The sequence below is a fragment of the Corapipo altera genome, unplaced genomic scaffold, assembly GCF_003945725.1.
Source record: "Corapipo altera isolate COAL_440 unplaced genomic scaffold, ASM394572v1 23b, whole genome shotgun sequence".
NCBI classification, from domain to species: domain Eukaryota; kingdom Metazoa; phylum Chordata; class Aves; order Passeriformes; family Pipridae; genus Corapipo; species Corapipo altera.
Window position 1 is genome coordinate 6,469,183 of NW_020884885.1, and position 25,156 is coordinate 6,494,338.

Here is a 25,156-nt window from a genome sequence, read left to right on the forward strand (position 1 = left end):
TTTAATGTAGTATTCTTAAACAACTTTTCAGATATCAGAAGCTTCTAATTCAATATTGCGTAATTTTCATTATATTTTCTTATGATTTGCCATAGGATAAAGATTTAATTTTTGGCATTTTTGCATTTTAACTTTTCAGGTCAGTTAAACTTTATTAATATAATACACCCCTTTTCAGATGTTCTTGATAATTTAGCCTCTCTTTTGCAGGACTTCATGTATGTTTGTTTGCTTTGATTGTTTTCGGCTGCCTTCCATCTTGATTGTCTGCTCCCTCTTGCCCCCAAAGAACACCCTGAACAACTGCTTCTAAATCAACAGTTAGCAATCAGTAATCCTGGTAATCTTCAGGAGTAATCTTGACAACTGGGGGTTTCTCCCTTTCTTCCTCGAGGTTTACCATTTTATTTTGTGTCTAGCAGGGCTGCCAAACTACAGCATTTTGTCTCTATTAAAATTGATCTGAATCCCTGTTTTGTTCTTCTTTCCTCTATTACTGTAGTATCCATGGAGATCTTGGTGTTTTGTGCCATTTCTCCCTGGGCAGTGGTGCCAGCTTGCTTTTTCAGAGATTCGTTGCCACTTTCTTTGCTGTCTCCCAGCATGTGGGTTCCAAGTCTTTGTTTGTGTTATTTTGTTAAATAAGTCTAACAATAAGTCTTGTTCAACTAAAGCAGTTGATTTGCATCAGCATAAATTCTAAAAGTCACCACAGTATAGTGAAACCACACTGATAGTTCAGCTACAAGACATGGCCATGCAAGCTGCTTGTCTCACAGCACAGGGGGCTGCAGGCAGCCCTTCTGCACTTGACTGAGTTTGTTGCTTTCTTGGAATTCTGCCTTGCTTTTCTTGCTCAACTGTGTTGGAAGGTGGATTATACAATTGCTAGTGTTGATGCTAAAACATGTGGAGGACTCCAGTAATCACAGTCTACACTTGGCTATTGTGCAAACACATCTGGTTAGTGGTTGGCCGTGCTGTTAAAAAGGGTTGGTTATAGATCAGCAACATGGATAGACAAAATGAGATGAAGCTTTGAATTAATGGTTAAGTGGCTCAATGGCAAAATTCACTTTGTCTTTTTTACATCTCATACCTAATCCTCTCTCAGTGATAATATCTACACAGTGATTTTAAGTGACAGATTTCAATAATGTAAAGAAGTCTGCAGGACTTCTTAAAATGAAGATGAGTGGTAGCTATGACAGAAAAGCTACATTCAGATGTTCTGAAGATATAAGAGAAGAGTACCTGATGCCAGATGCAGTGAGAAAAATCATTGAATATACTGAAAAAGTCACCTGTAAACTTTATCCCATGTGTACTGACAACTGAAGAACATGGAAAAGCTGCTTGAAGGATTGAAACAGGAAGACTACAACTGAAGGAGGTAGTCTTCCTGATAGAGATATCAGGCATTCGATAGGTGGATAGGTGGATATTTATGCCCCCAAGGTCCAATGCTATGGCTGCTTGCCTATTTGCCCAGCCTTAAGAAGGTACAAACACAGGGAACTGTGCAATTAGACTGCAACAATCCGGAAAACTTCCAGCAGCGCTTAGGCCAGGTCTGTCATATATCAGTCGAGTTCCTGAATGCCTTAATCTTCTGCAAAAGTAGCAAATGTGAAGTACCCAGAACAGTTATGCTGTAGGAAGGAGGTGTGGAGGAAGATTTTAATCTTGGAGACAGGCCTTTGTTTAAAGCTACTGTTGCATCCTATACTTGTACCTAGTTTGTAAAATTTTGCCTTTGCTTAGCCCATACGGGAGACATATGGGAGCCAAGTCTGTGGAAGTGGTGAGACTCTGCACCCGTGTATATGAAATTACTTATGCTATTATCTTGCTAGCCAGGCGGGGGTCGGCCTCTTCTCCCAGGCAACTAAGTATAGGATGAGAGGACATAAGCTGTGCCAGGGGAGGTTTAGGCTGGATATTAGTTAGAGTTTCTTCATAGAGAGGGTGATTTGACATTGGAATGCCCAGAGGTGGTGGAGTCACTGTCCCTGGGGGTGTTTTAGGATGGGGGTGTTTTAGGAAAGACTGGATGCGGCATTTGCGGCCGTGGTCTAATTGACATGGTAGTGCTCGGTCATAGGTTGGACTTGATTATCTTAGAGGTCTTTTCCAATCTAATCGATTCTCTGAATCTGTAATGGCAGGGCGCTTAGTGAACACCCACGCGGTGCAGTTTTAAGTGCCCGCAGAGGAGCTCCATCCATGTAACTCTGCACGAAGGACCAACACGAGCTTCGGTGGCGACCGTCCCAACGGACCCCGGGGACGCGCTGTGCCCCGGCGGGCAGCAGGAGGCAGGAGGCGCTGCCGGAACGCCGCGGCGGCTGCGCACGGGGCGGGCCCTGGGCTGCGGGGGCAGCGCCCGGTGACGGCGGCGGCTCCTTCCGGGCCGTGACGGCGCCGCCGGCCGCGTCCCTCGCTCTCAAAATGGCGGACGGAGCCGACGGAGGTCCCGGAGCAGGAGCGGCGGGCGGCCGGGCCTCCGCGCAGGCCCCGGAGCGAGCTATGGTGAGGCTGCAGCCCGGCGCGGCGCCGCGGTTCCCCCTGCCCGCGCTCGGGGGCAGCCTGTGCCCTGCCCGCGCTGCCGCCCCGGCGCTCGGGCGAGCAGGGCTGGCTCTCCGGAGCTGCCGAGCGGCGCCGCGGAGGGTCGGGACGCGCCCCTGTGCACCCGCCGTAGCCAGCGGGCGGCGGCACCGGCCGGGGCGGTGGGTCCGGAGCGGGCGGCCCGCTGCCCCCCGGTCTCGCCGCCGGCTGGTGGGGGCCGCACCCGGTCCCGGGGCCTCCGCTGGCTGCGGCTCTGGCGGCCGCCGGGTCTGCCCTGGGAGAGGAGAACCAGCCCTGCCCCGGGCCCAGAGAGCTGCTGTCAGGCGGCCCAGAGGGAAGCAGCATCTCACACCCCCTGTGTCTTACTTGACCTCTACGTAATTAAGTGAGATCAAAGTTTAGAAACCTTCAGAAACTCTCCTGCGTTCTTAAAGCGTTGTGGTGTATATGTGCATCTTTTATCCTGGTCCTGCCTTTACCTTTTTTAATTAAAGGTGACTTTACTATGGAACAAAAAAGACCGAATAACAAATTACGGTTTTGCAGAATGTGAACAGAGCAGCAAATAGTATTGTTTAGAAAAGATGTAGATGAAGACAGTTGTTTATTTGCTGAACAGAAATAACCCTCTTTTTTTTTTCTCTGTAAATTATTTTGTTCATCTGTGGATTTTATATGCCATTATTGAACAGAATTTGATGTTGACCCTGTCTAGTGACATGCCTTCTGTGCTTTGCTTCACAACCTTGTATAGTGATTACTATATTCAAAACACTTTTGATAGACGAGTTTAAAACTGAAGACTATGAATTTAAGAAAAAAAGTCGGATGTGTATCAGCAACCTTGTATTTTATGTTCCATTTTTCTTTAACAGTCTGCACACACATTATAGTTTTGAAATTCTTGACTGCAAATGTTTTAAAGTTGAACACTGGCAAGCCTGTAGAATAGCTGCTTTTTGCATGATGCTACACAGCATTAATAAAAGTAGGAAGGTGTTTACTGATGGAACTTGTCTTGCATGTGGCAGCCATTATTTGTTGCACTTTTCTTCAGAATTATAAAGGTATATGCATATCATTAGAAACGGCCCAGTCATCACAGACTGCATCCTTAAGTATATTTCTGTGGCCATAACAGGCCTATGTATGGGGTTTTATTCTGTATTAGAAATGTTTCAGTTTTAAACTAGGAAAAATGCAGCTTGATTGTGTTATAGTGTCAAAAATTGCAACCTGAGTCAGGTGATTTCTTAAGCTTGACAGCCATGTACATAGAGTCAGAGTGGTACTGAGGGCGATAGTTGCAATCAGTAGCAAAGCAAAGAAATCAGCCTTTTGTTATCTGGGGACGTGAGAGACTGAGTTAGCCCAAGCAATGCATAAAACTGGTAGTTGTGGTATTGTGAAAAACTCAGATGTTGAAGAGATCCCCAGCTGCTCAAAGATGATGTTGCTCCACTAAGGTGTCTTAGTTTTTATGTGGTTTCAGCCAACTGAGAGCCTGTGGGCCGGAATTACCATTATTCCAGGAGAGGTGGTTGGCCACCCAGACTGTGTTGTCTGCTGTATATCTGAGCAAACTGCAGGAATTTTGACAGGGAGTACGGAGTGAGGGTGTATTGAGGGAGAAGAGGAGCCTAGGATATGTACTTAGGTTGTGTCTGACAGCATTCGTGATGTTAGATTGCAAACCTGGCTATAGTGATGCCAGAGACGGCTGTAATCTGGAAGCAGTACACCCAATTTACTGCTGTACTAAAGATGGTACTAGTTAAGTGGAACTAACATATCCCGACTGACTAGTGCTTTCACTGTGCACAACTGCTCTGAAATGTCCTTTTGCTGTGGTGCTATAATTGGCAATTTGAGAGAGTGTGAAGCAGAAAACTGGCTGAATAGAGTGAGCTTCGACCTTACTGAACTTGTCAAATTGGTCTCAGTGTCAGCCTGTTCAGACTGTCTCTTGCTCTCCTTGTTTGTGTGCTGTTGGTTGTAGTGCAGCACTACATCTGGCTGCAACCATCTGGCTGCAAACCTTCCCAGAGCACTGGGCACATGATGATACAGGATTACCTGAATGATTCTGCAGGAGCCAGCCTGATTCTGGAGTGGATGGTGATGACTCAGGTAATAAACTCTTCTGAATCCAGCCCAGCTCTGGGGTTTATTCTCTGCCCTTGACTTCTGCTCTTCGGGTTGGATGACAGTAGTTGGAAATACTTGAGTTGGTGTTTCACTGCATTAGTTAAGTCAGGTCTTGTTTCTGCCCCCTACTTCTCCATGGTGGCTGTATTGCTTCCTGGGTTATCCTGAGAGTGGACTGAATTTGGGCACTGACCTGGTAATGCACCCTGTCTACCAAACTTAAGTTTACTTGCTTTCCTCTCCCAACAGGATCCACAGTTTTTTGTCTGACTGATGGGCTGGACTTGGCTTTTCTAGTAGTTGGCTAGCAGGCATTGCTGGTGGCCTAACAAAAACCCTGCTTTGCAGGCTGAATCCAGCCCTTCTGTTGTTTGTCCATCTGTATTCTAAACAAATTCCAGTTTGACTCCTGCCTGCTTTGATGGCTTCTAGCTGGAATATATGAGCAGGGCTTAGATACTAAACTATTTCAAAGATTTTAATTTATACTAAATCTTCAAATTTTTATATAGGTGTATCTTAGTAATATTTGTGAAGAAAAGGGATTTTGTTTTTTGAAAGTCCCATGTTTTGCTATCATTCAATACTCCTAAACAAAAGATAAGATGTAAGTGGGGTAGTGGTGTACAAGAACAGAAAAGCTTTATTATCGGGACATTTCCTTTAAAGGCAGGAAGATTTTGAATTTCAGTTTTGGGAAGTAAAACACTTGTTTTACAAGCACAGACGCTTGTGTATTCTGAAGTATTTCAGATCTTTTGGGTTGTTCAATGCTATTATATAGTTGAGAAAATGCATATGGGGAGTCTTGCTACTGTAAATGTGTTGTAATCAAGTAGTAATGTGGAGGGGATATTCATGTTCATGAGCAGATTATTTCTTGAATTTAATGAAATTTGAGCCAGGCATCTGAGTTGGAATTGCAGTGACTTCCAGTTTTAAATCTAAACTTTCCTAAACTGAATCAACCTGCTCAGACAGGATGACATCTATATAATTTTACATCACTTTGTTGAGCTAAATTTGTTTAAAATCTCACCTTTAGGTAAACCAGCATATCCTTTATTGTAATTAAGCCCTGAAATGCATTTAGTCAAAACCACTGTATTTAGAAAGTGCAGCGCATTAGCAGAACAGTGTAAGCTGTACAGTTGTGTGGAGCCCATGAGAGTTGCAACAGGTAACTGGATAGGTGCTATTTGCATCCCTATATATTTAGCAATCTTCGTTATGGCATCGAGCAGCGCTGTGGTTTTTTCTTCCTTGTCACTTTCGTGTTTACTCATACTGCTTGGGAATGTTTGTGGCTTTTGGTAGTGCAGGGGTGAACTGTGATTGTAAAGGTATTTGTTATCTTTGCTCAAGTCTGCATAAAGTGCCTAAAGTATGGTGCTGCAATACTATTATGGTTGTGAGAGGTATGTGGCTCCAGGAGAAGGTAGCTGCAAGTGAATGTTCCAGGTAGCATGTGACTTTCAGTGTCTTCTAAATGCCAGAGCGTTAGGAAAGTTAGGGATAAACTGGTTAGATTTGATGTATAAGGGAGTGTTTGAGAGATGCTGAGTGAGTGCTAAATATGGATAGAGTCACCTTAATTTTGTTACGCATTCATCCGCTGCAGAATTAGACTATGTTTACAGTGGATTGTAAAATTAATGGTAATTGGGATGTTAGGTGGTTGTAAGATGAGTTTGAGTACACAGAAATTAATTAAAAAACCTACTGTTGTTGTTTTCTGTCGTCGTCGTCCTCCCCATGTATTAATGAATTACTTCTTTGTAAATATTCACTGTAGGTGCATATTTGGAAGTGCAACCTGGTGCTAAGATATTTCATAGATACCTTGTTCCTCTAAGGGTAGGAGACCACAGCATGGATGTTAAGGCTCAAACAAGTTAAGAATCAAAGTATTTCTTTCCTTTGTTTCTCTAGAAACAAAAAATGATCTGTAAATGAATAGTCATAGTCAGAACTTAAAGAAAAAGTTCCAATTTTGTCTCACAGAATATTACAAATAACTCTACAAAGATGATGATTTTGCTGTTTTTATAGGGAGAATAACTTTTTCCCCAAAATATGTATTTTGTCTGCTGTTTTGCTTTACTATGTGATACTGAATTCCTGTTTTCTCTGTTGTTAGTTGTACATTGCTATCTACCACATGCAGGTTTGACCAAAAAAATTGGAACATGAGAGGTGATTAGATATCTCAAAGACCTGGAAATTAGTTCTGGCATTTCTGGCTATGTTTTGCATTTTGTACCTACTTAGTAGCATCCTGCTAATTTTGTAGCATGTTTAGGTTGGAGTGTCCATTTGGTAGGGAGGTACAATCGAGGTGCCTATAACATGGCAGAGAGAACTACAGACTGTGGTTTAACTCCAGTAGGCTCCTTGGGCACCTGTTTGCATTCAGGTGCTTACCCTCAGGAACTGCAGCTGCACTCGGGTGATATTGGAGATATCTGATTTAGAAGTGACGTGGGACCTGCAGTTTCCAAGAGGTTTTGCAGTTTGGGTCTGTTTACCATGCTGCAGGCATTAGTGTTAACTGTCCAGCAGCTGAAATGGTAACAGATGGTGCTGGTGGTTACTTGTCCTTCTCTGGGTGGTCACTGATTTGCTCTGGTTCAGTGAAGCTGGAATTCATTGGTGACTAGTGGAATTGAGGTAGATTCTGCTGTAGACAAAGCTTTAGTAGTCTGTGCTGGTTTTGAGTCTTATTCCCCGTAGGCAAACACCCGCATCATTAAAGCATCTTTTAACGTGAGTTGGCAACTCTGCTTTGTCACAGAGGCCAAAGTTTGAATGAATATAGAGATCAAACAGCGTTTTTTTTGTCTTCAGGTTAAAGTTGATGTTTTGTTAGGACAATGTTAGACAGTCTTGAGTGTTAGCCATGTTGTGGCAAGAGAAAATAACTTTTGAAACCAAACTTGCTTCTTTCAGTGTAACTACTGATATCCAGAGCAGACCAAAGTTTGGTATTATGGTTTGGTTTTTTAGCTATGTTGTATAAAGAAGCTATGGGACTGATGTGTCAGAAACCAGAAATTTTGTGTTTGAGTTCTAAACAATCATTTTTAAAGCTTAGATTCTCTTCGAAAACATTGGCTATACTTCGTTGGAGAATGTGAAACACATTATGAATGTGATAAAACAAGTGAGCAAGTTTCCATTTTAACTCCCTGAACCATGCCCTTTTAGAGATGGTAGAATTTATGTTCCCGAAAAAAAAGTTCAGTTTGATTTAAAACAGGGAAGAAGAAATATGCTAATTAATTTCTAGTACTTATTTTTGAAGGCTTTTCTTTGGGGAATATATGTCTTTGAGGCTGAAACAAATTGCCTTGTTTCCTTGTTATTTTTACTAAAAATAATGCCTTGGTGTTCTGTACTATAGTTGGATCTTATTTTCAGTGCATTAGAAAACTGATGATTTTAAACCAAATAATGAGAAGGAAAAATTGAACTAAAATTTTAAAAGCAGAACCTAATATGAAAGTGTTAGTTTAAGAATGTTTTGAAGGTTCCTTTCTAAAGAAATTTTAAGTATTCTGCATACTTATAAAAGAACTTGTATTTGTCCTTTTAAAATGTCTTTTATGTTTCCTCAGTTGCTTAGACAATATCAGAATAAAAGTTTTCTGAGATCTGTTGTCCTGCTAATCTCTGTTTCACTAGTAACAAGTGCTCTGTGCATTAAAGTAAAGCAACCTTTTGCATTTGGTATTTATGTTGAATGGCACCTGCTTGAAATCGGTATTTCCCCAGCATTTTAAGTATTTACTTCTAAAATGCTGCATCTACTTGCTGTTATGACAGGCAACTGGTATTTTCATCTCATGGTTGACAGATTTGTGTTATACAAAACTAAGCTTTTTTATTCCTCCGTTTAACTGGAATATTGGACCAGGTGCAGGTTTTAGTTTGTGTTACTGGTAGTGTCTATTCCTTCATGATTTGTTATTTAATGTTTATAAATACTAACATTCATTCTTTTCACTGATTAGATTAATGTATAGATCTAAAAATACAGTCTTGAAATGTACGCAGTTGCTTGTGCACTAAAAGATCAACTTGTCAATCAGTGTAGTTAAAGTAGAGCTACTTTTTATAGTATTGCCTAATGAAAGCTGTTAGTTTGAAAAGACTTTAAAATTCAAAGGGAACTGTACTTAGAAGGTAAATCAAAATTTGTCATGGAAGCAGTGGCTACTGAATTAATGTACATAATAAAACTCTGCAATGATAAAGAAAGTCTGTCATAGTGGCAAGAAATCTCATTTGATGCTTGGTCTGCAGATGAAAAGTGAATTGAGAGAGTTTGTTAACTTTTTTCTCTTTTTCCTTATATACTTCCTTAGCTCTCATTCATGTTATTATTTGTAGTATTCATAAATGAATGTGTTTGTGAAAGACAAAATTAGCTATGGATATATTTGCTATATCAATGACGGATATTTTATGTATTTTATAGAAGTATGTGTGGGGAAATATAATTCCTCATCCTCCGACCTTTTGGCATGATAATTATTTAAAGGGTTTTTAAAAAACCTACTAACTGTCCTTTTAAATGTACAAGAAACCTATGTGTTTGGTTGGAATTCACTTTTGGGAGGACCTCTGTATGCTTACACATGGGAGGAAATAGTAGTCTGATTGCACAGATGAGGACATGTTTCCCATGCAAGACGAGACTCTCACCTAATGATTCATTCTCAAGTGGTATTGTGAGGTACTGCTTCTCTCATAGTTTTCTTCTGAAAAGCCATTAAAGTTTACAGATTACAGCTTTTCTTATACAGCACAAATCAGGACGAAGTGGTTGCTGTGTCTCCTGACAGAACTCTTTACACTCGAGTAACATAGCTTTGCAGCTCCTCCTGTCTCCCTTTTTCTTCCTCTTTCATGAAGTTTGAGGATTATCCTCATCTTAAAAAAGATGAATGTGGCAGGAACATGTGATTGAAGGAGGAGAAGAAGGGAGAGAGGGGAAACCTCATCTCACTCTACAGCTTCCTCATGAGGGGAATTGGAGGGACAGGCACTGATTTCTTCACTGAGAGAGATCAGTCACTGGTGGTGACCAGTGACAGGACCTGAGGGAATGGCCCAAAGCTGTATCAGGGCAGGTTTAGGTTGGATATTAGAAAAAGATGCTTCTCCCAGAGGGTGACTGGGCACTGGAACAGGCTTCCCAGTGAAGTGGTCCTGGCTGTAATTCTGCTACTGTTCAAGAAGGATTTGGACAATTCTCTCAGGCATATGATGTCATTCTTGGAGTTGTCCTCTGTTGATGTCCCGTGTGGGTCCCTTCCAACTTAGGATATTCTGTGATTTCTGGACATAAACCAAGGTTGTGTATGAAAGGATGGTGTCTTTAGGAGCCTTATTATCTGATTTGCAATGGGGAAAATACAAAAGTTATTTGTAAATAATGGGAATAATGTGAAAGAAAGAATATTTAGACTTGAAAGACAGAAATAGGACAATCAGAGAGAACAGTTCAGAGAAGTAGAGAAGATGCAAGTAAAATTGGGGACTAAGAACCTCAAGCCAAAACACAAGTGCTTTTATTAATTGTCTTATAAAAATGAAATTACATTTTTGTCTGGTTTGCCAAGGACTTTAAGCTTATATAATCATTTGAGCTTCTTTCTCCCTCAGTGGCAATTGACCTCTGATGACCAGTTCAACAAGACTTTCAAAGACCACTAAATTGATACATGTTTTGTGACTATAAGCAGGCTGAGGAACGAATACCAAACTTTTTCCAGCTGTGGCTGCTGTTCTTTCCATTTGTTTGCAGCTGAACAGATGTTGAGATTTGTGTATTGGTTGACCTGTTGGGAAGCACGTAGTTGGAAATTCAATAGTGCACAGATTGCTCTACAGTAATATAACACTTGCCAACTCTTACCTTAGACTGTTTTAACAGAAGACTTCGAAGGAACAGAGGTTTCTGTGTGGGTACTAAAAGGAAAATAGTAGAGAAATTCTTGGGGAAACCATGGTTTCTTGGAATTTTTTGCTCACCGAACTGACTTCTACCATGAATTCGGAAGTCTCTTCTGCATCAGAAGTGCTTAATCCTCTTTTCTTCATATTTATTTATTTGTTTATGTTTATGTACTTTTTGTTGCAGTGGTGTGATGAAAGATTGGACTTCCAAGGCACATTTTTACAGTGCTTGGCAAAACATGTGCCAAATATTTATTCAGCTGAAATGGACCCCTTGCTGGAAAAACAAGAAGAAATGGTCCAGGCAGCAATATTATATCCCCTGGAGTGTTATTTGTTTGGGGAGGACCCAGATATATTCCTGGAGAAACTACAACAGAGTGGAACCTCCCAGCTCTGTGGAAAGGTGTTCAAAGGAGGGGAGACAACATACTCTTGCAGGTAAGAACGAAGGTGTGTTATAAATGTTCCTATGTGAGTTAACACAGCAAAGTAATTTAATTGCATATGAAAAGAGGGCTCTGGCAGAAAAATGGGGAAAGAAATGGAAAGGATACTAAAAGTACTGAAAGCCATTCGTTAAAGATATTGGATGGTAGGGTATGAGTATGGGGTCTGTACCTGAAGTGAGGGAGAAGAGGCATAAAAATCTGTGTGCGGTACTGTACTCACTCTTTCAAAGTCTAAACTAGAATCCATCATTTTTGAGTGTCATCAGTCCTTTGCTTAATCAAAAACTGTGTGACAATGGTCATTTTTTCACCTTTTTTCTCATCCTGAAGTATATTAAAGGTAGTAGCTTGCTGATTTGATAGAATTTACTTTATTAATTCATATTAATACAATTATATAAACAATGAGTATAATTAAAACATTTATATTAAAAAACCAACAGTCTTTGTGGTGAATGTAAATATTGCTGGCAATGCATGAGCATTAGTTTGATGCTATTGTCGTAGTTTATTCTCTTTTTTTCAGTTTATTTTAAAAGCCTAGAAAATTTAATCAGGAATACTGAAAGAATATTATTAAGGATGAAAAATATTATTGTGGCTAAAAAGTCCAGCCCTTAGAATTTAGGAAATGTCAGAATGAAAGCTTTCTGTAAACATTATGTTTATGAATTATACTGTAAAGTTTTAATCAGTCACATACTCTGCAGCATTTTCTAAGAATGTCAGTGCTGTGTATGAAAGGAGAACAGTCTTTGAAGAAGTCCTTTTGTGTGTACTAGGAAGTGTGTAGTGAGTGTGACAGTTGTATGAAGGAAAAGGATGGACGAGGCAGTTTAGTGCTGCTGTAACAGGAATAATTCTGTTCCTGCCTCTGTGGAGTTCTTGTGTGATAGCAGGCAAAAAGACAAAGCTATGTATCTCAGAAGAGGTCTGTTTTTCTTAGCTGTCTTGCAAAAATGTGGTAGTATTTATACAAGGTACTGTACATTTCTACTACTGCAACTGAAGCTAGATATACATTTGCTTTAGACTTTTACTATGCTAAAAATAATAGATACTCTGAAGTATTAAACTCTAAACATCATGAATTGGGCATTCCAATCTAGCAGGCACTTCTAACTTAATTTTTCTTTCTTTTAACTCACCTTTCAGTAGATTTATGGTAATCAATGAATGTAACTGAAGTATTAAATTATTGTAATGATTATTAGAATCCGAAGGTTTGAAAGGAAGTTATTTCTGAAATCAGAATTACCATACTATTTTAATTGTATTGTAAAAGAGGCTTGAACTAAATGTTGAACAATGGTATAAAGTAAAAAACCTTGATATGTTGTCATTTAGCACCTGTCATCCACATTTTGCATAGAATGAAACAGCATTTAAAGAAAAAAGCAACCATGTTTTAAGTAAAAATGCAATATAAAAAAAAGTACGTATGTGGAACAGAAAAAAATGGAATTAGGTTGCCCGTGAGTGTAGTTCCAGATTTTCTGGTATTTAAGTGCACGACCGAAACTGTTGAGATTAAATTTCAAAGTATATATTCCTGGCTCATTTAATAAAGAATTCTCTTTAAATTTTAATTTCTAACTGTTCTAAAAGTTAGAAACATAGCCTAGCAGAAGTTTAATTGGCAAAGTCACTACATCACTACAGATGTTGGCAGCAATAATAAAGGTTAATTCAGAGTCCTCGTGGGTTTTAATAGGTACTCATTTCTAGCAAAACCAGAAAAAGTTAGCAGCAAGTTACAAAAGTGGAAAATGAGCATGATTTTGATGGAATTTGATATAACGGGTTTGAATACATAGTTCAAACCTAACAAGACATGGAGTAGCCAATGTTTTTATAATTTGAAGTATTGTTAATCTCAATTTTTTTTTTTCAGAGCAGCATTTTCTTTTGTGCATGAAAATTCCATGTGTTTGTTTTAGGTTTTCCAGTTACAGTTATCATTTTTGTTGCAGAGACTGCGCAGTTGATCCAACTTGTGTGCTCTGTATTGACTGCTTCCAGAACAGCATTCACAAGAATCATCGGTACAAGGTAGGAAAATATTATTTTAAGAAATGATACTTGTAGCTTTAGAGAAGTTTTTTTTAGGATATAATAAAGTGTATATAAACAATTAGTAATATTATTGTTAAAAAAAAGAAATTCTGGGATTTATGAATTACTTAATCTCTCGTCTTTCTAGCTATGTAAAGCCTCTTTTAAGAACAGCAACTTTCTGATTGAAGAACCAAAGGATAAAGAGTGTTTATGAATTCATACATTGTTATTCTCTCATAGGCTTTTTGACCTACTTTCTAGTTAAATTTATTTAAGACTTGCATACCTTTTTGTAGCAGCAACTATATTTCCTCCTTTATTTTCTGCTCAAAGTTTAAGGTTTACCCCGCTGCTCCTCTGATAAGTCTCCTTTTATCTAAAAAAAGCAAGATGTTGTGGTAAGTCTGTTGGTTATGCAGCATCTCTTCTATTTTTTCAATAGGTATTTATACTTGTGTTTGACTTAAAAAATAGAAATGCACATTATTTTTCTTGCATTTTATGTGCATATTTCTTGACTGAAATACATGGTTTTTACAGATGCATAGCTCCACTGGAGGTGGTTTTTGTGACTGTGGAGATACAGAGGCGTGGAAGGCTGGACCACTGTGTACTAAGCACGAGCTTGGATCATCAAGTTCTCCAAAAGAAGTAAGAATATTGCTTAAAGTTAAAAAATGTTGTAAATATTGCCTTTTTTATTTTAAAAGTGCTTATTCCTATATGTGTATTGTATAATTTATGTAGCAGGTTCAGTCAAGCTGAATCGGGATTTCTTTGGTCAAGATGTTTGGAATCAAACATATATATTGACATCCTTTGATTTTTTTTTTCCTGTTTGTTCAGAGACAATTTCATCACCCTGTCTTGTGCATTTCAGTCTTTCATTTGGAATTAAAATTGCAGTCACTTACTCCTTTCTTTGTTATGTTTGTTACTCAGTTCTTACTTGCAAATAATTGGTTTACCATTGGTTAGTAAATGTTTAGATGTAGTACTTGATTTTAATAATATTTTCTCTTTTTTAGGTTACTGAACAATTGTTTTTGTCAGTTACTTCTGATGTGTGATCTGTCACTATGACTAAAATAAGTTTCTGTGTGTTGAAACTAACCTCTTATGCTGGGGTGTCTCATACTTATCGTACCTCATAAAGCAGCATTTTAATGAGAAATGTGCTGTCATATAAGGAATTCTTAAAGAGAATGTAGGCTTATCACTTGCTTCAGGTAAAATTGTGTTTTTTCAGAGTGGTACAGTCTGAGATAATAAGGACAAAAAACCTTAGCATTTTCATTGCAAATAGACCCTTAACTCCTCATGGTTTTGTTGCAAAACTGCTGTTATTTATGATCTGGCAAAAAAGTCAGATAGAAAATGAATAAAGAGCTCTGGATTTACTGAAAAATGAGACAAAGATTTCCTTCACTTGTTCATCCTTCAAAAAACCCATGATAATTAATGGATTTCAAAGATAAAAATAGTCGAAGCTTCATGAAGGGGTCATCTCTTTATCACTTGGAGCTTGTTGCTGCAAAGCTCACCTGCTTCTACTTCAGTAAAGTCTGTTTTGCCATGCAGTAGTACCTGGTGTTCTGAAGGAAAATAGGATTTTTTTCTGAGTGATAGATTGCTGGTAGTGTTGACAAAGATGTACAAGAAGGCAGAGAACTCGCATCTACTGGCTTCAAATACCACCTTTAGATACTGTGGAAAATTTATGCTACAAGGTGCTCAGTATCAGATTTCTAGCTGAGTGCAGAGAGGTCTGTATCATATCACAAAGAGAATTTAGCAGTATTAACACAAAATGTTCATGTCTCAGTTGAGAATTAACTGTTTTTCCACTTGAGAACTAAGTGTTTCCAGATGAAAAATCTCCATTACTCCTAGATAAGTGATACTACTTTTTCCTCAAGTCACCAGTTTGTCTTACAGACAGTAGCTTGCATTCATTATGGATTTCAACTTTTGGGATGGCTCACAAAAAGAAATCACACAGATAGCTGGGTGAACATGGACCTATGAAGCGCATCTCAAGAAATATAACAAAGAGATTCTAAACAAAAGAGATTGTATCTCCTGCCTTTAAAATTTAGGTCTGCGTGAGTTCTTCTAACAGTTGTTTCAGCACTTGACTTGTGAGAACAACATTACTTTTGGGTTACAACAACTCTGACCAGAGTCCTTTTTACTTCCTGCAGAGGAACATGTTTCTCTGCAAGGTATAGATTTTGATCTCATGGATCTGGTATTGGCCTCTATGACAGCATACTCTGCTTTTTACTTCCCTTTCCTTTAGAACAGCTTTTTCATAGTAATGAAATAAAAAACAAATGTTAAGAAAAACACTGAAACCTTTAGCAATTTTACCAAAAAAGCTGTTTCACTCTTGTTTAAAATCATGCTGTCCAAATTTTGTGGGCTTTTTTTCAAAACCAAGTTTAAACAAAGCTTGAGGGGAAACTGTGTTCAGGGCTCCTCGGCATTTTGTTTGTTTGGATGAAAATAAGCTACTCAGAATACTCTTCAGGGCATTTGTGTACAATGGAGATAAAGTTAAAGGACAGATTGGATCAATAGTGACTGCAGCTAACACGGTGTCTCTCTGTTTTCAACTTAATTGAGAACTATAATCATACCTGTGATCATAAGGAAACAGGGAACCTCCCATGCTTCTTCAAGGAATATTTCTCTGCCTCTGATAAGTTCTTTGGTTGGCTTGCAGTGAATTTGTTTGATCCATCGCTTCTGTCATGGAGCTGTGAAAGTCCAAAGATATTTTACAGCTGCTGTCAAATAAACTGGAACATACTCCTACATTAAGTGCTACCTGAGAGTTGTGAATGATAGAAAACATATAACGAGACAATTATTTGAATTTGAGGAAGTAAAGGGTTGCTTATTAGTTCTTTGTTGTCAATATATGTAACTATTATGCAGCCAGTATATGCAGACTTTCTAGTAAAAGAGTAGAAATACAACCACTACAGTAATGCAATGCATCACCATATAAATATATACTATGTGTAACTATTTGAAAGATTACATTGCATGACCATCTTTCTTTTTTAATAAAAGACCTGTCTATCATGAATTCTTTATGACAAAGAATCTTGTGAATGTTGGGATTACCGTATGGTTTGTTCTCTGTTTTGAGAATCAGGGAGATTCATAATGTAGGAATTTTCTCAGCATACAGTGCTTATTAAAAGAAATGAGTGGCAAAGCACATTTGATGCAGATGTCTTACATATTTCTTTTCCAGCATGTTTTCTGGTAGTGCAGAAGTGTTTATTCCATACTTGTCAAACAAAAAGCACTTTTTGCTGGACGATCCTAACCAGTATTCCTTTAATTACTCTTAACTGCAGAGAATATATAATTTTAGAAAGCCCACTCCAGGTTTTTAGGAGTTATCCATTTCCGATCGATTTCAAATGAATGACTTCCATATACCAGAAATATAAAAATCTTTTTGCCTAAATATATATTTAAAAACAACAAACTTTAAATATTTGTGTCTGAGATAAGGAAATAATACTTCCCAGGCACTTTTTTAAAAAAAAAAAAGATTGTTAATGATTTTAAAACTTTGGTACCTGAACTTACTTTGTTCATTCTTCCACGATTTTGGGGTTTTTAAGCTTTACCTTGAAGCTTAAACAATTGCATGTTTTTGGACATAGTTCTGAGACAATTTTAATTTTACCCTTTCAATTTACATTAGATGTATCTTAATTTCATTTTACTGTGACTTCTATATTAATATGGATAGCATGGGAGATGGCATTGCATCATTTAACTTTTCACTACTTGTATGAGTGCAAGCCCCACTTTTAATAATTTATAAATCCTTTGATGTGATTTCCTTTGATTTTTTTTCTTCTCCCTTTTTTTTTTTTACAGACTGAAGGAGAGCAGCATGTCTTACTATAGAGTACCTGTGCACAGCTCTGAGTTTTTTCCAGCTCTTGTTGTTTTTTCTTAACATACATTAGTACTTAAAAAGCCAAACTCTTAAGAAAAACTGGAAAAAATTAGTATATTTACAACTTGGTTCAATTAGATTATGCTTAGCACTATAGCTTTTTTCATTCTTCTCCTGTAATTTAGTCCTAGATAAAACATGGATACATAAAAAAAAGGTAGGTGAAACTGTTGGAATACTACTGAGAGCCCTTCGGATGAAAAAAACTTTGAATTGAAGAAATTAGGTGAGGGTAATTTACTTGACAGTCATAAAAAGGATAATTTCCTGAAACAAATATAAGTTATTCTATCAACGCCATTTTAATTTTTTTTTAAAATTCTTTTGCATATTAATATTGTCTCATGTTTTACAGAATTCTGAATGTCAGTTGAATGAAGAAATTATGGAGCACTCTAGGAGGGTGTTTCCCTCTGTGATAAAATACATTGTAGATATGCTTATCTGGGAAGAAGAAAAGGAACTGCCTCCGGAGCTCACAGTTAGGTACTGACCTATTTCCAACTTTCTCTTCAGTCTCTTGATTATAATTTTACCTGGGATATTCTCACCCTTGTGCTGACATATTAGTACTGAAATCCCTGTAAAGAGCACTGTAGTATTTTTGGCCTAGAGTTATATGGAGAAAACCTTTTGATGCTTCATGGGAAAAGTAGTGTGTAACTGTGCTCCATCAGTCACCAAAGGGAACTGCTCCTGAGCCAGCCTGATCTGTAGTACAGTGGCAGGTCTTGGTGTACAGGGGAGGAAATGCCAGGGCAGTGGAGAGACCTGCCAGGAGCCAGTAGGAGACACTGCTGAGGCATGTCCTAAGGGACAAGGGAGCAGAACAGAGCTGAGAATATCAAATAACTTAAAAACTTCTCTTTTGTACTTGGTAAATGGCTTTTGTGGCTTTTTCTGGTATAGATGGTGGCAGGAGGCATGTCATTGTCATGAAGAACATACTTGATTTTTCTTCTAAGATTTTTTTTTTTATATTTGATATTCGTCTCAAGCTATCGAGTAAGCTGTTGCTTGTATTTGATAGGACACTATTTACAATTTTATTTTTATTTGTATGATGATATGTTACCTTTTTCCCAGTAGAGAGAAAGTAGACAGCTACTACTGTGTCCTTTTCAATGATGAACACCATTCTTATGACCATGTCATCTACAGCCTGCAAAGGGCACTTGGCTGTGAACTTGGTGAAGCCCAGTTGCATACTACTGCCATAGATAAAGAGGTTAGTGCCTTGGGATATGGGAGAAAGTCACCTTTTAATCATTAAGAATTGCCACTATAGTCACTTGTTTATAGAACCTTTGCTTCGTGGTTGCTGGAGCTTGAGGAGAGAAAGGCACATTGCAGAGTAACTATTAATCAGTGCCTGCTTTAAGAAAGTTTTGATTTTTTTAAACCATATTAGTTTTGTTTTTTTTCAAGACAAAAAACCAGTTTCTTGAGAAAGGGAAGAGCTGATTTATCTCAAGTTGCTCCTTTCATATTTAACATCTTTTCTTAATCTTTTTTTTGTAGGATTTCTCTGAAAAATATACAAGTCAGAAATACACATATTCAGGTACATTTAATCAGAAATGTACCTTACATTTTGCAAGAGTTACTACTTTTTCTGTCTCAGAGTTAATTTGAACTTTTAACATTTTCAAAAAAAGGAAATAAAATGAGGAAGAATCCATGAAGCAATGTGGGGGAACCCGACAATTTTACTGCTTCATTTTTTGAATTAATATCCCATGTAAAGACTTTATACTAGTAATGTGAACTTTTTTTCCAGTGGGGTGGGGAAAAAAGCACGACCAGTGTTCGAATTATCTGAATTGTAACCGTATTTTTTTACCTCACGGAAGTATAAAAAGAAGTTTGCATATGGAGAGACTTTGTCTAAAGCTGTATATATATTTGTTGTATATTTACATATAAAACATCTTACTAATATCAGAATCTTTTTTTAATCTGTAAAAACTGTTTTCTGTTTGTTTCTCTTTGTCAAGAAATGAAAATTTAGTTGTATTTAGTTAGCAGGGTCCGTCTTACGTAATTACAAGTCTTGTTCTGTAGTTGCAGGTTTTGTAAAGAAATGTATATACATGCATGTTTATAGAATAACTTTCAAAGGTTTCCCTTATGAAAATTCCTTTTGATTTAAGTCTTAAGTTTTGGATCAAGAATTTATCAGGCTGTTCATTTTACTAAGTGCCTGCTACAGTACAGGACTAAGTTATAGCATTTTAATTTTAGCAGTTCCACAACACAGAGTTAATTCCTCTCTTCTGGTGTGAAGTTCTGCTATGTGGAGAAATTACTAAGGAAGCACATACTTCTTGTTTTCTTTGAGTGGAATTTGAGGTCTAAGCTGGACATGTTCTTGACTTTATTGAAAGAGCTATTAAACCCAGGTTTACAATATACCCTGGTATTTCATATTCAGAGGTGAGAAATTGTAGGAAAGGTTGTAGAAAAGCAATTCAGGATGAGTGTACTGTGTGCTAGGAAGAAAGTTGATATGGTTTGTATTTAAAGTAATATGTAGAAATCGTTCTCATCTGTTTTAATGCATACATGAATTTTCCTTATCTAATAATATGAACATACCTAGACTTTACTTTGTTGTTCTGTTGTTAATTTAAATAGGTTTTTTCTGTAGACAATTATGTTAATTTTTATATGCTTCTAGATATCTAATAGCACCATGACTGATGTTGGTCTCTGTTTTTCTGTTATGTAAAAAAAACATAATAGAAAGGGTCAGACTTGTCACATTTTAGGTTTGCTTTATATTGGTGTCAATATTTTTTTAAACAGGGTCGTAGAGCTGTTAAGGCAGGACATTATGCCTCTTGTCAGGAAGCAAAAGAAGAAATTAAGGTAACTTCCTAAAATACTTTTCTCATTAAAAAAAATCAACCTCATCGGTATTAATAGTGGAGACTTATTTGTCTGCTTTAAAGTCTTTAACTTAGTATTTCCATGGTTTTATAACTTGCCTGTGAACATTTTAAAATTTAATTTACCCTGCCACATTTGGATAAATAAATAGATACATAGATAGATATCTTCAGAAATAAAACATCAAACTGTTTTCCTTCTTTGGTTGGGAGAGATACTGGGTGGTGAAGATAAATAATGAAATGAATGTTATCTTCATTTTACAAAGTACTAATATTTACCTGACTCCTAGAGGCATTCTGAAAATGTTTCTCAACGACCACTTCACGTGGAAGTTCTGCACGCTGATGTTATGGCACACCAGAAGTTTGCTTTGCGCCTTGGTTCTTGGCTGAACAAACTCATGAGCTATTCAAGTAAGTGTAACTAGTTTTTGTTACAATAATGCCATGGCAGTATTTGAATGACTAATTCTCTCAGAAATATCTTTAGCCATGTTGTATATGATATTACCTTAATTAAAATACTTTCATGTTCCTCCTAAGTAGTAAATAAATAATACTGTAACATTTCAGCATCACACACCCTGTTATTTAAAAGCCGCTATCCCTGGTGCTGGTGGAAAGCTGCAGAACATCTCCATCAGTGAAAACATATATCCTCTGCTTGAATTAATTTCTGCTTCAGATTTGATAGCTGTGATTAATTAGATAGGGTCAGTAAAATAAGCAAAGTAAAGCCTTAATTGAAAACATTATGTAGTAGTGGAAAGTCTATTTTAAGCTTTCAAAGATTGTTCTGGTGTTTGATGATGCTCATGGTTTTAAAGAAGGTTTCTGAATCAATGTACTTTTGATTTCTGTTACTGTTTTTTTCATACCTACGTTTTACCACACTAAAACTGTTATAAAATTTCTCTTCACAGTACAAATATGCATAGATTAAGCTCTACTCACTGCTTATCCTCCTCGATAGGATAAATCTGACTTTAACCTCTTCTGCAAGGATAATAAAGTGAATTTCTTATCTTTTTCTTGTCTGAACACTTGCCAATCTTTCCCTTGAAATACATAGATCAGAATTGTGCTTTTTTTGTAATTCTTTACAGTAGCTTACAAATTTTAGCTTTCTGTTCTTTTCAAATTTGCGGGTTTTTTCACCGTTGGTATTTTCTTGCTGGTCTGAGTTCCTCAGTCCTTTTAATCAGTACAAGTTTTTGACTATGTGGTTTGTTTCAAAGTTTCTAGTGAAAGTTTGATTTTTTTACCCACAGCTTTCTTCCTGGATAGTTTTTTATATTTTCAATTTCATGACATTATCTAAAATGGCAACTGACAGCTCTGTGTGATTATAGGCAAGTTGGTGTCCAATGCTCCAGCAAATCCCCAAAACTTTATGATTTTAAGCATTACCTTTTTAACTTATGAGTTAAACTAAAACTTAAAAAGAGTGTCCCATATTGAGTGTAGCATTTAGGGTTAGGAAATTGTTGTAGGTCAATGGACACTTCAGTATGTTTTTAAGAGAGTTTTTAAGTACAAAGACTTAAAAGAGTTTTTAAGAACAGCATTCCTGTTCTTGTTGTTCAGGATTATATCCATAGAGGCTTTAAGGGCCTGAGGTTCTGTACTCAGCTGGAACTTTTTTGTGATCTGGTAGTTCCTGTTCTTTTCCCATTTTTACTGGAAAACAGGATAGAATATGGATGTGGTAGAATATGGATCAGGAACATTTTATAATGTTTATTTCCAGGTTGTCAAGAACTTGATTCATGACACTTCTCGTGTTCAAATTAGTAATATAAGGCTTCATTTCTGAATGTTAATAATGCACAGGTGACTGCAAATTTTGATCCCCAAAACTGCTTCAACAAGTACTGTATTTAGTGATAGGTGCAAGAAAATGTAAAATAATTTCTGAATTTCTACAAAAGACTGACTTTCAAGGCCCAAGGCAGGGACCAGCCTAGAGTTGCCTAGCCTGTGCATTTCTGTGCAGACATAGTGAATTCTTCTTATGGATCTGCTTTGCAAAGCTGTCTAAACGATTTTAATTTTAAAATACTCTTATGCATCACAGGATTTATTAAATTAGTCAGATAAGAATATTTGGAAGAAATTAGTAAAGGAAAGGGTATGCGGGAGTATATTCATCGAGAAAAAACATTGTTAAAAATAGTTCATACTGAAGTGCCTTCTTTTTTTCTTCTTTTAAAGAACAGAATTCTGTAGTTCTCGTTTTCTTGGGCCATATAATTTAATTATCAAACCATTCTTGTACAAATGAATAGTTTTCTCCCTATAGGTGACTTTCGCCAGATCTTTTGTCAAATATGTCTCAAAGAAGAAGCTGGATCTGAAAAGCCATGCTTTATAAGCAAGTTGATGCTATGGGATGCAAAACTTCATAAAGGTTTGTGTATCCATGTTTCTCTAAACTGAAGAGGCAAATTAATTTTTCACGTGTGTGTAACAAATGGATAAAAGTAAGTGCTAAACAGGTAGAATTACATTTCTTCATAGTTTTTTGTATTATGGTTTCTATACAACCTTTATTTTTACAGCTGAGCTAATTGATATTTGAGCTATATATTTGCCCCCTCAATTTTTCCTGCTTTATGTATTTTGAAAAATCTTTTCACAAGATATAGCCTTTGAGTAACTTGGTGCTTACTCAGTGTTTTAAATGCGTACTGATAAATGTCAAAACCAGAAAAAAATAATAACTTTCCTCATATACTTTGTAACCATTTCAAGACTTGTAATGATTTTTAATTATAGTTTAGTAATTGGTTCCTTTTTTCCACAAAAAACTGCATTTTAGTATGACAAAGTGACGTGCACTGTATTGGCTTTTTGCAGGGGCAAGGAAGGTTCTCCATGAGCTTATCTTCAGTAGTTTTTTCATGGAAATGGAATACAAAAAACTTTTTGCCGTGGAATTTGTGAAGGTAAATGGTTATTTAGTTTTTATACTATGAACTTGTACTAGCTTTGTAAAATTTCCCCCCAAACTGAAAATTGTTTCATTATAAATAATGAATTTTCAACAAGCAGAGCTTTAATAACTAGCTCAGCATTCATAGAATGCAATTAATTAATTCCCATGTCACTGGTTTGTTCCTTAGAATCATGTAGGTACATATACTATTTGAATGCTGTTAGTATTCCATGTATTTTTTGACACAGCAGATGAACTGGAACTGAAACTGACCTTTCTTTTTGAAAATTAGATACAATAGTTTATAAATATACAAAATGTAAGACGAAGTGTTTTTTCTTTTAAGGTGAGACCTTTTAATTCTGATAAGGACTATTGACATGGTATGGTTTTCTCTGGACTGAAACAAAGCAAACAAAGACTTGCATTACTCATTTTACATGTCTTTTATAGACAGCTGTTGAATAACTATCCATGCAGCTCACTGCAGGAGAAAGATTTGTTTTATAATAAGTTAATGTCTATATGGATTTTTTTTTTTCAGATATTAAATATCTTTTCTTGGGGAATATTGGTTGTAGGAGAAAAAAAATTTTGGTTCCAGTCTGACAAATCAATTGAATTTGTGCTTATCTTCAGTATTAAGACAGTGGGACCTATACTGAATTGCTTTGGTGCATTGAGGACATTGTACTGTTTCTGTAGTCTGAACTGCTTCTCTTAGGTAGGAAGAAGGACACTGAGCTGTAATTTTTGTAAATAAAAAAGTAAGCATTTTTATTAACATTCGTTTAATGTCCCTAATATTATCTTTTTCTAGTATTACAAGGCATTGCAAAAGGAATACATTAGTGATGATCACGACAGAGTTCTCTCTGTGACAGCACTCTCAGTTCAGATGTTCACTGTACCCACTCTGGTATGTACAGCCTGTCTCTGCAAGAAATGCAAAACAAGTTTGAGAATTGCTAGCAGTACCACCTTTGCAGACTGTTGTTCTTGGCAGAGAGTCTTTATGCATTGCTGAGTTTGAATATGAATGATTTTGAGATTTGTTACAGGCCAGTATGAAAGCAGGAGCTTGAGATGATATGAAAATTCATTACAGAGGGAATGCAAATAAGTATAAGTTTTAGGCACATCAAAGTCTGCATTAACTCTCTGTATTTATTTACTATTCACATTTACCTTCTTATGTAATCTTAAAAATGGGGCAAGGGGGTAGAAAATGGTTAAATGTCTTTTTGTGGGGGTGAAATATGTTAAATCCTCTGTGCATGTGGAAATATACCTGTAGGTTTTAAAGGTTATGTGTTTCTTGCCTGAAATACTAATGTAAAAGTTCTTTCCTACATGATCTTTCAAGAAAAAAAAACATATCCATTATATATAGTTGCTGTCAGAGTTGAACAAACATACAAAGTCAATAGCAGCTATATTCCTACATAATAAATACTGAGGTTTTTTTATCTTGGACTCTTTGCAAATGCTTAAAATAATTTCTAATCAGAAAGACTGAATTCAAAGGAAAAAATATTTTGCCAATTCTCTTCAACAAACTAGTAGGAAGAAAAAATTTTCATTTTCTTCTTGCAGGCCCGACATCTTATTGAAGAGCAAAATGTAATCACCACCATTACAGAGACACTCCTAGAAGTGCTTCCAGAGTACCTAGACAAAAATGACAAGTTCAACTTCCAAGGCTACAGTCAGGACAAACTGAATCGGGTATATGCAGTAATATATGACCTCAGGTAAGTGTAAAGCTGAGAAACTAGAGCAATTCTAAGAAAACTGGTAGTAGGATGAGGGGTTTCAATTCAGAAACTGATGATAAAACTGCTTTAAAACCAAACCCCAAACCAAATCCCTTAAAAACACACGTGAAATTTTAATGGGTTTTTTTTTCAGTGAAAACTTAAAATACCAACATTTTATTCTATAAAGACATATTTTGATTTTCACTGATACAATTGCATATAACGCATTAATAAATAAAATATATCTAAGTATGGGAAATTCGGCTCCTATTCATTGTCATTCTGAGAAAGCTGTATAATTCTTATCTGCATAGGATTTTCTACTCATACAGGTACCAAATTAGTCTAATAAATTGACTAATGTAAAAGCAAGCCACCTCAAA

At 36.9% G+C, this 25,156-nt stretch overlaps 1 protein-coding gene across 4 annotated transcripts in view; it reads left to right on the forward strand.

Moving 5' to 3' along the window:
* The first annotated feature begins 2,399 nt into the window (after positions 1-2,399).
* UBR1 (ubiquitin protein ligase E3 component n-recognin 1) overlaps positions 2,400-25,156 on the forward strand; it is a 60,910-nt gene continuing 38,153 nt past the window's right edge. For 2 of the 4 annotated variants that reach the window (XM_027641802.1, XM_027641804.1), the window contains exons 1-12: positions 2,400-2,532; positions 10,865-11,121; positions 13,106-13,184; positions 13,731-13,841; positions 17,537-17,667; positions 18,271-18,409; positions 19,990-20,052; positions 20,366-20,489; positions 22,378-22,485; positions 22,935-23,023; positions 23,834-23,932; positions 24,610-24,767. In XM_027641802.1, coding sequence (XP_027497603.1) covers positions 2,452-2,532; positions 10,865-11,121; positions 13,106-13,184; positions 13,731-13,841; positions 17,537-17,667; positions 18,271-18,409; positions 19,990-20,052; positions 20,366-20,489; positions 22,378-22,485; positions 22,935-23,023; positions 23,834-23,932; positions 24,610-24,767 — 1,439 coding nt within the window. In that variant the 5' untranslated portion in view covers positions 2,400-2,451. Of the gene's footprint in view, positions 2,533-10,864; positions 11,122-13,105; positions 13,185-13,730; positions 13,842-17,536; positions 17,668-18,267; positions 18,410-19,989; positions 20,053-20,365; positions 20,490-22,377; positions 22,486-22,934; positions 23,024-23,833; positions 23,933-24,609; positions 24,768-25,156 lie in introns of all 4 variants that reach the window. The other 2 variants (XM_027641803.1, XM_027641801.1) reach the window with 2 other exon arrangements.